The 18,225-nt window shown below is 47.8% G+C and overlaps 1 protein-coding gene across 1 annotated transcript; it reads left to right on the forward strand.

Annotated features, from left to right (window-relative positions):
• Positions 1-174: 174 nt before the first annotated feature.
• PRPH2 (peripherin 2) lies at positions 175-17,751 on the forward strand. Its single transcript, XM_036101745.2, has 3 exons — positions 175-932; positions 12,954-13,200; positions 16,060-17,751. The coding sequence occupies exons 1-3, from the start codon at positions 352-354 to the stop codon at positions 16,270-16,272; spliced, it is 1,041 nt and encodes a 346-aa protein (XP_035957638.1). The 5' UTR covers positions 175-351; the 3' UTR covers positions 16,273-17,751.
• Positions 17,752-18,225: the final 474 nt, after the last annotated feature.

Here is an 18,225-nt window from a genome sequence, read left to right on the forward strand (position 1 = left end):
GCTTTATCTAATGGGATGAGCCTGGCTAAAGAGATTAGTGAGATGTCTTGTGGTCCCCACTTTTAATCTGCAGCGTTCCGGCTCTCCCTGCTTGGCTGGGAAGGAAGCTGCAAGAACATTGCGGAGACCTGGCTCCTTCATGAGCTGTGCCTCTGCGGCCCCTGTTACCACTACTAAGTTAATGGGGGTCCCAGGCTAAGGGGCTCAACATGGGCAGCTCCCAGGGAAGCTCCCTGCAGCGTGGGCCATCTGCTCCCTTCCCAAGACCCTGAGTTTGCAGCCCCCGGGGCTCACGAAGGTCAGGAGTGAGAGTTTTGCCGAGGGAAGCTGCCTGGACTGCACTCGGCAAGCATGGCGCTGCTGAAGATCAAATTTGACCAGAAGAAGCGGGTGAAATTGGCCCAAGGGCTCTGGCTCATGAATTGGTTCTCCGTGTTGGCTGGCATCATCATCTTCAGCCTAGGGCTGTTCCTTAAGATCGAACTGCGGAAGCGGAGCGATGTGATGAATAATTCAGAGAGCCATTTTGTGCCCAACTCCTTGATAGGGATGGGGCTGCTGTCCTGTGTCTTCAACTCTCTGGCCGGCAAGATCTGCTATGATGCCCTGGACCCTGCCAAGTACGCCAAGTGGAAGCCCTGGCTGAAGCCATACCTGGCTGTCTGTGTCCTCTTCAACATTGCCCTCTTGCTGGTGACCCTTTGCTGCTTCCTCATGCGGGGCTCACTGGAGAGCACCCTGGCCCACGGGCTCAAGAATGGCATGAAGTACTACCGAGACACAGACACGCCTGGCAGGTGTTTCATGAAGAAGACCATCGACATGCTGCAGATCGAGTTCAAATGCTGTGGCAACAACGGCTTTCGAGATTGGTTCGAGATTCAGTGGATCAGCAATCGCTACCTGGACTTTTCCTCCAAAGAAGTCAAAGAGTGAGTGGTCTCCGGTCCTGGGGTCAGAGCTAGATGGGGACTCGGAGGCCCATGGGGGTGCTCTGTGTGCACAACTTAGTACTGTGTGTGTGTGTGTGTGAGCCTGGATTCAGGTGGCCCCTGTGAAATTGCCAATGTGCTAACATTTTTGACCTATAAGGAGGGCGATATCATATGCTCCACCTAATGACTGGCTAAGGAATGTCTGGGAGGAAGGTGTCAAGTTACGTAAGTTGCGTGGATAGGAGTCTCCAGGGAGGAAGACCCAGCCAGGAAAGTGTGCCTGCTTCATACGGTAGAGATGGGGCACTCATAGATCACATATACTGAGATGTTATGTGGCTCTTTGTCTTATTCACTCAAAGTTTATGCATTCAGTCCCAGAAGCTTAAATTTCCTGGTTAGTTCCCTTGTTTTCCAACCTTCTGACTCGGAGCATCTCTAGGTGTTTGTCCTTGGGTGTGGTGGAAAGAGCAGAGGACAAGGTAGTCAGGAGGTCTAGGCTATAGTTTGGTCTGTGTTGTAAATTAGCTTGTGACCTTGGGTAAGTCACTTGCCACTCTGGTACCTTGCTCACCCATCTTTTAAACAAATCCACTGGAATAGATCATCTTGGAGGTCACCCCCTAGCTCCGTCTAGAGCCTGGCATACAGCAGGCGCCCATTAAATACCTGCTCGTGTTTACTTCTTGAATCATGATAGTGTGACACGGTAACGTATCTAAAGTATTTGTGGTGTGTATAAAAATAAAATCCTGAACTGCAACGTAGGGAGGTCCTGGTGAGCCAGAGGTGGAGGTGACAGCGGCTGACTTCGGAACACTGCTCTTCCCCAGAGACCCACCATTATGGGTCTCAAGTCATTTTCCAGGGAAAGGTCGGCCTGCCCTGAGCCCGTGGCTCATCCTCACCTCTTCTTTCTGTCCCATCCAACCCATTCCCTGGCTGAGGCAAGGGGTCAGCTGTTCATTCAGTGTTGTCCTGGGTAAGGCTGGTGAGTCCAAGAGGACTTGCACGAAGGGTGCTGGGCACACTGGCAGCGGGACACATCTGATGCCCAGATGACACCCAGGAACCCCAGATGATGGAAGGGAAGTCAGACTGAAGGTCACTGCTTGGGCTTCTATTTTCTCTGTGGGTGGGGATTACTGCTACAAATCCCTAGTTAAGAAGAGGCTGGTAAACCGCTTTGCCCTTCCTAGGTGACAGGTCTTGCAGGGGCAGCACAAGGTGGCAGGACTTACACAAGGTGCCACAGGAGGGACAAGCAGAATTCCTGGGGATGGGGGTGGGAGAGGGGGAGAAGCTGCAACAGGCTTTGTGAGCAAATAAGAAAGGGCTTTCATTTTTTCCTGTCATTTTCCTTGATTGCCTTCTGCACAGAGTTAGTCACTGGAGAGACTTACAAAGCCTCTCTGTAATCCCCAAATCTCCTTTGTGTCCCAGAACAGAGAAATTCTCCAGGTCGTTCTACTCGCAATGGTTGGCATATCTAAATTTTCAGGCAAACAGTAGGCTTGATCCAAACCACCTCAGTGCTTCATACCAACTTGTTGGGAGTGAAACTATCCTAACTCCACTGACTTGAAAAAAGTTTCTCAGTTACACACACACACACACACACACACACACACACACAATATAGTGAAAACATTAAGAGAAACAAAAACAGGAAAAAGAATTCAAGCCAGATTCTCACCCACAACTGACTAATGGCTTTAATTTTTCCCCATTTGGTTTAGTCTTGTTAACATTTACATAATAAATAGCGTAACCATGGTATAAATACAACTGAGCACCCCATTTTGTAATTTGATAATATAGTATTTGCATAATGTTCAAAACAATTATATCCCCCCAGCTTTGTTGAAATATAATTGACAAGTAACATTGTGTCCGTTTAAGGTGCAGAACATGTTGATTTGATACACTTACGTATTGCAAAGTGATTACTATGGTCGCATTTGCTAACACCTGCATCAGGGCACATAATGGCCATTGCTTTTTTGTGGTGAGAACTTGGCAAGTTTCAAGGATATAACACAGTATTGTTAACTAGAATCACCATGCTGTACAGGGGATCCCCAGAACTTACTCATCTGATCACTGGAAGTTTGTACCCTTTGACCAACATCTCCCCTTCCCTCTCCCCGCCCCCAGCAACCACCAGTCTAGTCTGTTTCTGTGTGTTTGGTTTTTTAGATTTTACATGTGAGTGATATCATCTGGTATTTGTGTAAAGTGACCATGTTTAATTGGTGCATCATATTACACTTGCTGAATGGACACACTTAGGCAGGCATTTAGTTCGTTCTTATTTGCTTCTATTGGCCACATTGGAGTAGGCTTCTTTGAGGCTTTTCTTCTGTCTCTTTGTCTCTGTCTCTCTCTTACTTCCCTTAGGCTGTTTCCAGGTGGAAAATGTATCTGTTGGCTGTCACTTTCCACAAAGCTGGTCTTAAGACACAATGGTAGAACTGAAATGCCTGTCTCTTTTCCCAAACCTCCCATGACATCACAGTCCTGTGCTGCTAAGGGCACAACTTGGTAGAGAGAGGACCACGTCACTGCTTTCCACAAATTCTCACTCTGATGACCAGTGGACAACACCTGTGAGCGAGGGGAGGCTCCTGGGCGTGGGGTGGCACTTCCTCCCTTTCCAGAGGCTCACATTTTTTTCGTATCCTGACTGCTTTACTTAGGAGGACTGTTAAGTTTTCCTGACAAAGCTGGCCCCCGCAAATCCTCCTCTGAACAATCTAAAGTGTATTTATTTTTTTGAGGCCAAGCACGGAGAAGTGGTAAGCATTTACGTTTTTCTGGCTTTTCTCAGCAGCACCCTCAGGGCGAGGATCCGGAGGCAGCAGAAGCACAGAGAGGCGGGCGTGGGGACTGGCAGGAGGGCAGGGCCAGGGAGCAGCGTCATCTTCCACCAAGATTTTTTTAAAAGGAATTCTTCACCTTTTTCTCTTTTTCCTTTCCCCAGCAAATTCAGAGGAGCCAATAAAAAGGCTGGGGTGGGCCTCAGTCTCCTTGACCCTGACGACTCTGGGAGGGGATCCCGGGAACAGTGAGCTGGTTGGAGGGGGAGGGTGGGAAGTCTGTGGAAAATGCACCGAGCTCCTCCAGTGACACTGGTCCTGGGTCTGGGCAGTGTCTAGTGCCTAACTTCTGGTCCTTTCTGCAGGCTCTGCCCCTGGAGCATCTCTCTCCATTCCATACGAGGTACACCTTGCCGGACTGGGCTACAGAAAACATTTCCAGTCCGGGTCCTGAGAGGTGGAACTGGGTTCCTGCACGCAGGGCTCCCCGGGAACCTCCCCAGCTATGCCCCTCCTCCAATGGTCCCCCAGGAAACTGAGCACAGAGCTTGGGGTCCCAGCAAACATGGAGGGGTAGCTGGTGGCTGGTGTTTGGAGATTTCTTAGGGGGATCTTTAAGATCAAGGACTGCTTCCAGAAGGCTCCTGGCCTAAACAATATCAATTGAAGATTTTTTTTAAAGATTTTTTTTTTATCCACTTGAGAGAGACAGTGAGAGAGAGAGAGAGAGAGAGAGAGAGAGAATAAGCAGGGGTGAGGGGCAGGGGGAGAGGGAGAAGCAGACTCCCCGTTGAGCAGGGAGCCCAATGTGGGGCTCGATCCCGGGACCTGGAGATCATGACCTGAGCGGAAGGCAGACGCCTAACAGACTGAGCCACCCAGGCGCCCCACCTCAGATTTTTATGAATTTAGAATCTCCCCACCCGCACCACTGCCCCACCCCAGCCGTCCCAAGCAAATAGCCCACTGGCCACACCCCACCCCCAGTCTGCCCCATCACTATGTTGTCAGGTCCCACATTTATTCTGCACAAAACCTCTCCCTGGGGGGTTTAATAATTCTTTTAGTTGTTGTTATTCTTTTAGGTGTTGTTTTTCTCTATTTTATAGATGAGAGATCTGAGCCTCAGGTTGGATCTCACAGCAAGAAGTGGGGGCTTACTGAGATGATTTACATTCCTTACAACTCACCCAATGAAAGGGGACAGTTCAATGGTTTTTGGCATGTTCACGGAGTTGTGCTACCAGTCAATACCACAGCCCACCTTTGAATATTTTCATCGTGTGGCAGGGACACCCCGTACACTCTGGCTTTCACTCCCTAGCCTCCCATGGCCTGGCGCTAAGGAACCACTAGTCTCCTCTCTGTCTCTATACTTCTCCCTCTTCTGGACATCTCATTTGAAGGAAATCATATAATATTGGTCCTTTTGGGCCTGGCTCTTTTGAGTTAGCATAATGTTTTCCAAGTTCAACCATGTTGCCATGTTTGTTAGAATATCCTTCCTTTTTACAGACAAATCATATTGCGTTGTATCGGGTGCCAGGTTGTAATTCTGCTCCTTCCACTCGACTGTGCTGCTTCCAGTGACGTTAATCACCTTGTACAGCTTCAGTGTTAGATGAATCTGTGCCCTGACTGAAGCTTTGAATTATCCAGGCCACAGTGTCCTCTCTCATCCTGTCTTTCTTTGTCTTCTTGTCCTCCATGCCGTCCTCCTCCAGAGGCACAGTGGAAGGTGTGGGCGGAGATTACCTAGGCTTGAGAAACTTCTGGGGATTACGACTGGATTCCAATTCTTCTGTGCCCGGGTCTCAGATAATTGTGAGGCGGCTGCACAGAAACCAGAGAAACCGCCCAGCATCCCTGTGGCCTGTGGCAAGCGAGGCTGGGCTCTGCTCTACCTTGTGTGTTTACCTTCTCACTGGCTCTGGCCTGGTGCTCCTGACGGTGGGGAGACAGGTTCCCTTATAACTGGGGGAGGCCCTCAGAGGGAGGAGCAGAGTCCAGGGATGCTGCCTCCCTTAGCGACTGAATCTTCAGAGCAAGTTATCGGGACATAGGTTTGTAGTTCTCAGCCAGTGCTTCTTTTATTTTACTGCATTTTTCAACTTTCATCATGGAAAATTTCAAGCATTCACAAAAGTAGAGAGATTATAATGACTTTCCATGTATACTTCTCCTAGCTTCAACAAATGCACACATTTTCGCTTTCTTGTTTCATCTATACCACCCTCCCAAACACACATTATCCCCTCTGAGTATCTTAAAGCAAATCCTTTCACCTGTAAATATTTAAGGAGGCATTTCTAACAGGTACAGAGGGTTTGTTTTTTGCCTTTTTGTTTTTGTTTGACATAAGCACAATAGTAATCATGCCCAACAAAACTAGCAGCAAGAACATCTAATATCTAGTCTGTTCAATTTTCTCTGTCTCAAACTATCTTTTACAGTTGGTTTGTTCAAATCAGGATCCAAACCAAGCCCACATTGTGCATTTGGTTCTTTGATCACTTTTGCTTCTTTTACTCTATGACAGTTACTGTCATGCCATGTGTGTGTTGAAGGAACCGGGCTATTTGTCCTGAAGAATTCCTCACATTCTCAATTGGGCAATTGCAGCCAAGTGGTGTCATCTAACTTGTTCTTCTGTCCCCTGCATTTCCCCATAGTAGTTAGGGCTGAGGTGTGCTTGGATTCAGGTTTGGTTTTAGCAAGAACACTTCCTAGGGTGCTCTGTGTATCTTAATGCATCACATGAGGAGGGATGAAGTTTTCAGCCAGTTTATAACAATTCCTTTAAAACTTTGCCCTGCTTTCAGGATGAGCAGAGCTTTAGTGTCTTGGGGTGAGAGGCCTTGGCACGAGGAACTGTCAGACAGGAGGGCTTGGCCTGAAGCCCTCAGTCTGAAGGAGAAGTGGGCACCAAGCTCTCTCACTTGCCCAACCCACTCAGGGAATCCACAGGCTACAGGCTTCTGTTCACTCTTTCTGAACAATTTACAGACATCTCAAGAAGACTAGACCATGGCTAGGAGCTCCCTGAGGGCAGGACTGAGTCTCCCATCAGACTGGGGTTCCTTGAGGGCTGCGCTGTGTCTCCCCCTCAGACTGGGGCTCCCTGAGGGCAGGGCTGTGTCTCCCCCCCCATCAGACTGGGGCTCCCTGAAGGCAGGGCTATGTCTCCCTCTCAGACTAGGACTCCCTGGGGGCAGGTCTGTATCTCCCTGCTCAGACTGGGGCTTCTTGAGGGCTGTGTGGTTTCTCCCCCTCAGACTGGCGCTTCCTGAGGACAAGGCCCAGGGAAGCATGGCGGGGTGGGGGGGGCGGGCAGGTCTGGCTTGATGGAGGCTGGGACTCCCCTGGGCCCCCAGCCTGGGATCTGTTGGGGTCTCCCATCTCTGGAATTAGCCCTCCCTCTCCTCTAGAAGCATCACCTTGTTTACTTAGTGCTTGTCCTGGTTACAACCACAGATTAAGGCCCCACTCACCCTCTTAAGACAAAGCCAGGCAAGGAGAGCTCCTTAGATGGTGAGCTGGCTATTTATATCAGAGTATTTCCCAGGCTACAAATCTTGCTCTGCTCAGGGCTCACCAGGGCTTGTAAGGGTCTTGATTACGATAAGACCTGTTTTCTAGCATACTCTCCCATAGCCAAGTCATGTATGACTTGGGAAAATGATCATGTCAGAGTTTTCCTGGAAAAACCAACATAATTCAGGAGGTAAATCAATAAATCAACAAAGAAATCCATATGGAAATAAACAATGGAGGGGAGTGGGGAAGGCAGAGGGTATAACTGATAATGAGTCAATCCCCAACTGGAATGCTAGCTGAGTGACACTTGTGGAACCTTGGCAATTCACTTGACTTCTGTCAGACTCAGTTTTCTCATCTGAGAAATGACATGACAGGGGTGCGGTAGAGAGTAAGTGGATTAATGCACATAGAGCAGTTGGTATACAGCAGTACAGTATTAGTATTTCCTCAAAGATTTTTTTTTTTTTTTTTTTGAGTAGTTACTGGATATAAAGTACTGCAGGTGGTGAGTGAGGGAAGACAGGGGAGACACAATCCCCAGCTGGGGATTGACTCTTTATCAGTTATACCCCTGCCTTCCCCACTCCCCTCCACTGTTTATTTCCCTATGGATTTCTTTGTTGCTTTATTGATTTACCTCCTAAATTATGTTGGTTTTTCCAGGAAAACTCTGACATGATGATTTTCCAAGTCACTGTCTCCCCAGTGTGAGGGGAGACATGGCCCTGTCCTCAGGGAGCCCCAGTCTGAGGGGCAGAAACAGCCCTGCCCTCAGGGAGCCCCAGTCTGAGGGTGAGACACAGTCCTGCCTCAGGGAGCCCCAGTCTGAGGGGAGACACAGCCCTGCCCTCAGGGACCCCAGTCTGAGGGGGAGACACAGCCCTGCCCTCAGGGAGCCCCAGTCTGAGGGGGAGACACAGCCCTGCCCTCAGGGAGCCCCAGTCTGAGGGGGAGACACAGCCCTGCCCTCAGGGAGCCCCAGTCTGAGGGGGAGACACAGCCTGCCCTCAGGGAGCCCCAGTCTGAGGGGGAGAGACAGTCCTAACCTAGGGAATCTCAGTCTGAGGGGAGACATAGCTTTGCCTTAATGAGGCTAGCAAGGTGACTTCTCCACTTGGGGGAGTGAGCTAGGTGAGGTGGGAAGACAGGGGCTCTCCAGAAGGCCAGCCTGCAGAGTGAGGGTAGCTCAGAGCCTCTACTGGCCTCAGCTCACAAAACTGCAGGCCTGGCCTTCACTTCAGATACACTGTAGTATGTACGAGGCAGGTCCATAGGCTTTACCCCAGCTTAATACACCTGGAGAATGCATAATGAGCAAGAATCGTGGACAAGAAAGGGCTTCTGGGACAGGGAACAAAGGAGGAGATCATGCTATCCCAGGAAACTTAAGCAGAAGAGCCAACAGACAGGAAGGACCTGAGAGAGACTCTGAAGCATCTCTGAGGGGAGGAGTGGACAACTGCTGTGGGCTAGTCTTCCACTTGTTGTTTGGCTTTGGGTGAGGCCCTGCCCTGCTTGGGCACCACTTCTTCCTCTGTAGGACAATCTGGTGGATTGCAAGGTCCTTCCCAGGTGGCCATAGGTGGGCATTCTCTGAGGGCCTGTGTCAAGTGCACTCCACACCCTGCCTCATTAGAGCTCCCCACAGCTCCCAAGAGGGTAATCCCCACCTCACACAGGTCCAGAGGATGAAATTCCACAGATCAGAAATGCAGATTTGGGACTCAAAGGCTGGCTCCCTCTACAATCCCCCCTCTTCTCATGGGGACACTGGGAATGGTCCAGGTGGGAGCAGGCTCAAGGGACAGCCTGCAGGTCAGGAAGAGGGACAAACAGCATTTGAGCGCAGCCTCAAGGAGACTGGGGGTGGAAGACTACTGTCTGCTCAGTTGTGCCGGTTCAAGAGGGGGACAGGAATCCCAAACTGATGGCCTTTCTGCTTCAGTCCTCCCACCTTGGACCACCCAGTGCCACCACCAGGTGCTGAGCGGGGGCTGCAGGGGGAGAGCAGAGTGGTTTCTGCTCCCACTGTGCTCTTGGCGCACTCGGTTGAGCTCAAGCAGGAACTTCAGTAGCAACCACTTCAGTCAGTGAAAAGTGTCTAGCAGGGCTTGCCTCAGGCCAGCGGTGAGCTCTGCTCTCGCAGACATGGCTGCTGTCCTCATAGAAGACTCTCATACTCTCTTCTTCACAGTTGGCAGAAACCCTGCCACCTGCTCACAAGTGACTATTGCCCAGCGGTGTTGAGTGGTCTGTTCCACTGTCACAGTTGTTTCCGAGAGCACACAGAGCACATGTGAAGGCTCCATCACCCCGCCCAGGCATGGCCATGAGTCCACGCTTACTGTGCACTTACTGTGTACCGGCCACTCTTCTAAGACTTTTTACATGCATCCCTTCATATGATCCTCATGTCAACTCCATTTTACAGATGAGGAAGCTGAGGCCTGGAGAGGTGAAGGAACTTGTCCAGAGGAATGAACTGGGAGTAAGTTTAGGTGGTCCTGCTCTTATCACTGTCCTGGATCTCCTGTGTACCCAGGGCCACCCATTCTCTGGGCAAGGGTCCTGCCCAGGAAGTAGAGGTCAGGGACTGCAGAGCATGTGGAAATATGGTCACCATAACCCAGGTGAGGACTGTTCTGGAACCAAGGAGGCCACATTGTGCAGAACCTTCCTAAAGTCTTAATCATACTGATCAACAGACAGTTCACAGAAAAGGAACCACAAATGACCCTTCAACATATCAGAAGATACTCAATTTCATTCATAATGAGGAAAATGGAAATTAAAACAAACTTGAGATACTATTTTCCATCCATCATGTTGGCAAAGGTCAAAAATCAAACCTGTGTGGGTACGGCATGAAGGGTAGGTTGTCTCATGCATGTCTGTTAGGGGTGTGATCGTACAAACTCCAGGGAGCAATATGGTAGGGATCTAGGGCAATCACAGATGGACCCACCCTTTGAGGCAGGGATACCTCCTCTAGGAATTGACACTCTAGATATATTCACAATATCCAAAATGTTTGTATTGACAGGAGACCGGGAAAACCCTAAATATCCAGCAGTAGGGAACTGACTAGTACCCCATGGACCATCTGTACAACGGTGATACCATGCAGCTCATTAAAAACCTGAAGAACACTCTCCACTGGTAGACATAAAAAGATCTCTAAGATATTGCTAAGGGAAAAAAATAAAGGTTCAAGACAGTACATTACCATTTGGGTAAAAAACAGGAAGAATAAGAATATTTGCAGAATCTGTGTTTGCTTATCATGTATGCAGCCTTTTTAGAAGGACAGACAGTTGGCTACAGTTGGGGGGACCTGGAGGTCAAGGGACAAGAATGAGTGGGAGACTAAACATGGACATTTAGAAGCTAAACATTGAAATTATCATTTCAATGAACATTGTTGAAACAATTTCTTTAAAAATTTTTTTCTTAAAGATAGAGAGAGAATGTGAGAGAGAAAGAGAGAGCACAAGTGGGGGGAGGCGGAAAGGGAGAGGGAGAAGCAGACTCCCCGCTGAGCAGGAGCCCCATGCAGGACTCAATCCCAGGACCCTGAGATCATGACCTGAGCTGAAAGCAAACGCTTGACTGACTGAGCCACCCAGGCGCCCCTTGAAAACGATTTAATTAATTAATTAATTAATTTATTTATTTATTATTGAGGTATAGTTGACATCAACATTGTATTAGTTTCAGGATAACAATATATGATTTGCTGTTTGTATAAAATGGAAAGTGATCACCACAATAAATCTAGTTAGCATCCATCACCATACATACTTACAGAATTTTTTTCTTGTGATAAGAAACTTTGAGATTTACTCTCTTGGCAGCTCTCAAATAGGCAATACAGCATTATTAACTATAATTGCCATGCTGTATATTACATCCCCAGGACTTATTTATTTATAACTGGAAGCTGGTACTTTGGTCACCTTCACCCATTTTACCCACCCACCTCACCTGTCTCTGGCAACCACAAATTTTCTCTGTATCTATAAACTTGGTTTTTTGACTTGTTTTGTTTTTATTTTTATTTTTATTTTATTTTTATTTTTAATTTTATTTATTTATTTGACAGAGACAGCAAGAGAGGGAACACAAGCAGGGGGAGTGGGAGAGGGAGAAGCAGGCTTCCCGCCGAGCAGGGAGCCCGATGTGGGACTCGATCCCAGGACCCTGGGATCATGACCTGAGCTGAAGGCAGACGCTTAACGACTGAGCCACCCAGGCGCCCCTGACTTGTTTTGTTTTTAGATTCCACATATAAGTGAGATCAAATGGTATCTGTCTTTATTATTTCACTTGGCATAATGTCCTCAAGGTCCATCCATGTTGTTGCAAATGGCAAGGTTTCTTTTTTTTTTATAGCTGAAGAATATGCCATTGTATGTATGTATCAAAGTTTCTTTATCCATTCACCCCTGGATGGACACTTATGTTGTTCCTAGGTCTTGGCTTTTATAAATAATGCTGCAATGAACACAGGGATACATATATCTTTTTGACTTAATGTTTTCTTCTTTCAAGACTTTATTTTTAAGTAATCTCTACACTCAATGTGGGGCTTGAACTCACAACCCTGAGATCAAGAGTCACATGCTCCTCCGACTGAGCCAGCCAGGTACCCCTCAAGTTAATGTTCTCATTTTCTTTGAATACCCAGAAGTGGAATTATAATTTCTATTTTAAATAATTACATGCTTTCTATTCTTATGTTGTAAAAGCATCTATTATGTAATGCATTGTTCATGTTCAACTTAAAAAAAACTTTTTACTCAAGATAACATGCATACACTCAGATGCATAAATCTTAAGGGTGAAAGCTTGATGAACTCTGGCACATAGACACCTGGGTAACCACACTCAGGTCAGACAGGACATACCTGGATGCCTGATGAGGATGGGGAGAGCCTTCACTGTAAAGATGTGTCTCCCTTTTGAATTCTCAACCCACATGAATGTATGGTGTGTCCTAACCAAATACATAGTAAATATGGAAGTGCAAAAGTAATGTGGGCTGCATCCTTCAGGTGAGTGAGGAGATCCCACCTGGCTAGCGGCAGAGTTCTCTGCCCCCACACAGGCCCTGGGTCAGAGCAGGACTTCTGGAAACATCCCTGAACAGAACTGATCTGGCCAGAGGGGCCTTGGTCCCTAGTGACTTGTTATTGGGAGACAGAAAGTTGGAGAGGGGGCTGGGGGCTAAAGGCTGTTGGCTATGAATGCCTGGCACTCTTGTCCCAGTCACCACCTGTCCTGCTCTTCTTCCTACCTGCCTGACATGGCTCCAAATAATCACTGCAGGCCAGGGCCTGGCAGTACACAGGGTGGTTGGATGCATTTCTACATTCCTTATTGACTTTCTTCTTGGTTTATCATCTGTCTCAACCCTCTAGGACCTAAGCTCTAGGAAGGCAGGGACATTGGTTCTCTAGGGTCATTTCTCCATCTTCAGCTCCTAGAACAGTGGCTGGCACATAGTAGGTACACAACAAATATTTATCGAGAATGAACGAATGAATGAATGAACAAATGGATGAATGAATATTATAGCTTTTCAGAGGCAGGGGATGGGGGGAACTGGCCCCTGGTGAGAAATCCAAGAAGCCCCTCTCAAGCCATCTTTCTCCTCCAGTCGCATCAAGAGCAATGTGGACGGGCGATACCTGGTGGATGGTGTTCCCTTTAGCTGCTGCAACCCCAGCTCACCACGGCCCTGCATTCAGTACCAGCTCACCAACAATTCGGCTCACTACAGCTATGACCACCAGACAGAGGAGCTCAACCTGTGGGTGAACGGCTGCAGGGCCGCCCTGCTGAGCTACTACAGCAGCCTCATGAACTCCATTGGTGCTGTCACGCTCCTTGTCTGGCTCTTTGAGGTAGGCTTTGGGCCAGGTGGGGGCGAGGGAAGAGGGAGTCACCTGCTCCTTTTGGAGTTGATGGGTGGGACCTGGCCTGGAGTGCTTGTCTCTCTCCTCGGAACCAGCCCTCAGCTTAGCTGTGGGTCAGGCAGGCCTAAGTTTGAATACGAGCACCTCCACTATTTTTTGTTTCTTTCCCATCACTCAAAAAATAGTTTATTGAGGTGAAATTCATAGAACTTAAAATTAACCATTTTAAAGTGAGCAATTCAGTGGCAGTTAGTACATTCACAATGTTGTGTAACCACCACCTCTATCTAGTTCTAAAAGATTTCCATCACTCCCAAAGAGAAACTCATACCCATTAAGCAGCATACTCCCCACCTCTTTCCCCCCAAGCCCCTGGCAACCATTAATCTGTGCTCTGTCCTTGTGGATTTGCCTATTCTGGACATTTTATATAAATGCCATCATAATATGTGACTTTTTCTGTTTGGCTTCTTTCACTTTGCATGTTTTAGAGGTTCATCCTGTGCCTTCATTTTTTTCAGTCTGAGGTCTTGGAAAGTTATTTAATCTCTCTGTTATAGGGGGCCGACAGCACTTAGCTTTGGGACTCCTGGGGGGCAAAAGGAGATAATACATACATTGTGTTCAGGAAATGGGAGCTATTTGGATTTGTGCTTCTCTGGAGACTCTGGTAGCAATTTACCTGTTATTCTAATTATTAGTGGGTTCATCTGATCTCACCTGTAAGGCTTAATTCCTCTCTGTACAGAGCTTGGGATGTAGCCATTCACTCATTTATTGAAGAGTTAGTTCTTAAACACCGAACCAGTACTAGGAGCTGTCCTGGGTGCTGAGCGAGAGCAAGTGTTAGTGAGTGGTAAACCAAGGGGATACAGAGGGTGACTCAGGGGCTCCTGCTCTGAGCTGACAGCACAAAATCCAGACCCCAAAATTCAGAAGTACAAAGCCAGAAACCTTAGTGGGGAAAGTTCGTCCATTAGAGAAGATTCACTGAAAGTTTCCTTTAAGTAAGTTGCCCTCTTAGTGCTATGGAAGTTCAGACGTGCCCTTGGCTGAGATGACTACTTCCAACTCACCATCTCACAGCAGAGGTACTATACAGTCTGAGGCGGGGGTGGGCTGGGAGGGAAGGGAGGGCCTCTTTTAATGTCGAGGCAAATGAATGACGTTTTATTGGTCATTGACTCCTTGAGGCACAGTCTTGGGAATGAGTGGGTAGAGACAGGTGAGAAGCTTACTGCTAGAAGGGCAGAAGGTCATGTTCCCCGAAAACCCATGAAAAGAAGACTGAAAGGATAACAGAAGTCAGTGGGAAAATGGGATTCCACTGGTTGCCTCTCAGTTTGCTCACGTTTCTAGGAAGCTAGTGACTGCATGAGATGAGGACCAGCTCACTGGGAACAGGGAGTAAATGCCCTTGACTTTTAGTTGAGGCCTTCGGTTAGCAGAGCCTGTAATGGGCACAAGGGTGGCTGAACTAACGCTAGGACTCTGGCCCGAGCCTTGCTCTCCTGGGCCTCACAATCCAGTTAGAAGGTGACATCTAACTCATGAACCAAAGGGTTAGAACCACTACCAAGTGCAAAATTCATAATGCAGCAGTAAGCCTCCTTCAGGAAAGCAGGAGGGGATCAGAGGAGCATGCACACCAGGAGGACTTCCTGGAGGGGAGTTTTTCCACCATAAAAATATTTTATTAAACTTTCAATAGACAATGACAATAACAAAAACCTAAAACTATTAGTTACTAATGTCATCTACTACCGCAATTATAAAATGCTGCTTGAGCACTGATTCAATAGATGTTTACTGAGGCCCTACCACCATGGGGTGCTGTTCTAGGGGCTGGGAGACTGAATGAAAAAAGATGGATCAGGGCAGTGGACATTCTCTATTAGCAGGCCTCACCACCTCACAGAGTTTTTGCTACATCATAAAAGGAGAAGTGTAAGAGAGAGTAAACCAGGAATCTGTGTAGAAACAATTGGGTAACACAATACATTAGAACAGTGAAAACAGTACTTACCACATTAATAACCAATTATGGCTGACACATCTATTCATCCTTTCTGTGCACCACGTACCGTGCTCTACACCTACTGACATGTCACAGCATGCACATGAGGCAGGAGACACTCCATCTGAAAATTTGTAAACCATATGAGTAAACTGAGGTTTCTTAGTCACATGGCTGGCTAAGTGCCAGGGCTGGGGTTTGAACCCAGGCATTTTGGCACCATAGCCTGCTGCAATGACTGCTAGTGAACAAATCCAAACAAATCACCCACTCATCCCCACACTAATCAAAACAACAGAAGTAGAGGAAACCACATACAATGATACTGTTTGCTGAGAAGGGGGTGACTTTAACTTTGTCTAGCAAATAGTTGCCCAACACCCAATATGTGCCAAGCACTGTGCTAGGAAGGGGCTAGGGGCATGAGGAGGAGGAGCCTAGGACTAATGCCCCCAAAACGGGTGAGACCTGAGAGGAAGAGGGAGAATGAGTAGCAGGGGCCCTCACCAAGGGCTGAAGCTGAATTAACAAGTGAATGTGCGGAGGAACAATGTTCTAGGCAACCAGCAAATGGTAAAGACCAGACGGGACCCTAAGAAGCCCAGGTGGCCAGAGAGGAGAATGGGGCTGGAGATGAGGCTGGAGAAGAGGCAGCTATCTTGAGTACCAGGCCAGGCTGGTGGGCAGGTCCTCACCAAGCCAGACTCAACAGATCCTGCCACACTTAAAGGCCCCGGGGATGAGGAGGCTGGTGGCTTGCACGGTATCCTAATAGCTCCAGCCCCCAGCTCCTTCTCCCAGACCTCCTCTAAGTCTCTTCTCCCCGCCAGGTGACCATCACGATTGGCCTGCGCTACCTGCACACAGCACTGGAAGGTGTGTCTAACCCTGAAGACCCTGAGTGTGAGAGTGAGGGCTGGCTTCTGGAAAAGAGCGTGTTGGAGACTTGGAAGGCCTTTCTGGAGAACCTGAAGAAGTTGGGCAAGAGTAACCAGGTGGAAGCCGAGGGTGCAGACGCAGGCCAGGCCCCGGAGGCTGGCTGATGGCCCTGGGGCCCCCTCCCCTCCTGAATACTGAGAAGTAGTGGACTCCAAGAAAGTGGATACCCCCCTCATCCAATCTGAATCTCCCAAGGAGGGCGGCCATCTTAGAGAGACTCTTCTTGAGGGTGGGATTTAAAGTTTAGGAACCCTAAAAGCATTTGGCAAACATTTGTTAAATGACAGACTTAAAAATGAATGAGCCCCTACACAGTGAATGAGCCCCTGCTAAGGCCCACTACTTTTGGATATGCCCTCATGGGGGACTCAGGGGGCCTCTCAGTGAATCACTCTTCGTAACACATGAATTCAGTTCCATCCCAAAGCTACTGGCCACACCTGAGGGCAGCTCCCCTTTTAAGAGTCTGCCATTACAAGTTCCAAGTTGCTTCATTCTATATCCAAAGCGTCACTTGGTGCATAAGCATAGGAGTCGAAAAATGTACTGGCCATGTTGTCATTTTTTTTTTAAATGCCAATATCAACAGGTCAGCCATTTTATTTGTATAATTGTGGAAGGAGGGGGACATTGTACTTTTCTAAGAGTAATGCCCTCTCCAAAGCACTGAGGGCTTCACAAGAGGAATTCTTCAATCATGGGGCAAAATAACTTAAAGACAAGGGATTATTTTCCTCACCAAAAACGTAGTTTTAAAGGCTACTTTCGTATCACATTCCCATGCCCTCACTTAGCCTGGAGTGAGCCACGGGCTGAGGAAGTCAGGTTGTTGGCACGTTCCAGCAACATCCCACCCAAGTGCCAGCTGACCTCCTTTGGCCTGTCTGCAGAAGCACTAGGTTAGGTGGCTGCCCTTTACTGGAAGAGGAGCAACAATCAGCTAAGAGGCCAACCTTTGGAGACCAGGCCTCACCTCTTGGAGGGCCCAGGAACACCCACACAGGTGGCCATGACAGCCTCCATGGACAACACCAATAGTCTACAGTGGAAGGCAAAGCGTCCTCTGGGAACTTCTTCCTGTTTCTTTCCCCAGACACCCATCCTGCAAAGCAGTATTTCTGGAATGCCTCTGTATTAAAGAAGATTCCTTGAGACAGTGCGTCTTCCCGAGCTAGTGATGGCAAGAGAAATTTTAACTTCTCTCCCAAAAGAGAAAAAAAGGAAGCCTTTAGGGGAAGGAGAGAATGATCATTACTGTTCTAAAAGTGTTCAGTGGGGAGAAAATAAAGACTTCTGGTGCTGCCTGGGGCATATTCTGGGGCTCTAATTCTCCCGGGCGTAAGATCAGATCAAAGATATTGGGACACTGTCAGACTTTGGTCCCAGGTTTAATTTAATTAGACTTCTGAGTCTCCTTGAGACCAAAGAATGGTCCACAGTGAAAATGCTGAGGGAGTCAGCCACCTCTGATGAGGGTCCTGGAACTCTCTCCCCTGAGGAGTACTGAGAAGCATCGTGAAAGTGCTGCTCTAGGCCCATGTGTAACTATGCTGTTAACAGCTGTACGATAGACATTAAAAATTATATTGTGTGAAAATCACTTGTGTTAAATGCCTATCTTAGCCGATTTGACAGTACGTTATCACAGCATCTCCAACTCTAGCTAGTATTTGTTAACAAAACCAAATTGCACTTGACCCTAAAACGAAGCATGGCTACCAGTCAGGGTAGCTATGTTTCAACAAGATGGGTGTTACTTCTCTCCCTCTTACCATCTCCTGTCTGTAAGAACAGTGATGATAATAATCTTAACATTTGCTAGTTTAGACCAGAGCTGAATTCATTTAATATTTTAATATGTGGAATCTTAGTTTAGTGATTTAAGCAAAAATTCTGAACCATCTTTTTTCCTGCTCTGGTCAAAACTTATTTTCCCAAACAAGAAAATATGAGTCTCTATGGGGCCAGGTTATAGGGCAGACGTAAACCTGAGAGCTGCTGGGAGGACCAAGGGTGAACTGACCCTACAGTGAATATCCCCAGTTGGTTCAGAGCAG

The sequence above is a fragment of the Halichoerus grypus genome, chromosome 9 (assembly GCF_964656455.1).
Source record: "Halichoerus grypus chromosome 9, mHalGry1.hap1.1, whole genome shotgun sequence".
In the NCBI taxonomy this organism is placed as follows: domain Eukaryota; kingdom Metazoa; phylum Chordata; class Mammalia; order Carnivora; family Phocidae; genus Halichoerus; species Halichoerus grypus.

Excerpts from the sequence above, each read along its gene's own strand:
- PRPH2 (XM_036101745.2), top strand. The coding sequence starts at position 352 with ATGGCGCTGCTGAAGATCAAATTTGACCAGAAGAAGCGGGTGAAATTG. Across the intron at positions 933-12,953 it reads TCCTCCAAAGAAGTCAAAGA|TCGCATCAAGAGCAATGTGG; the intron begins GTGAGTGGTCTC and ends TTTCTCCTCCAG. Across the intron at positions 13,201-16,059 it reads TCCTTGTCTGGCTCTTTGAG|GTGACCATCACGATTGGCCT; the intron begins GTAGGCTTTGGG and ends TCTCCCCGCCAG.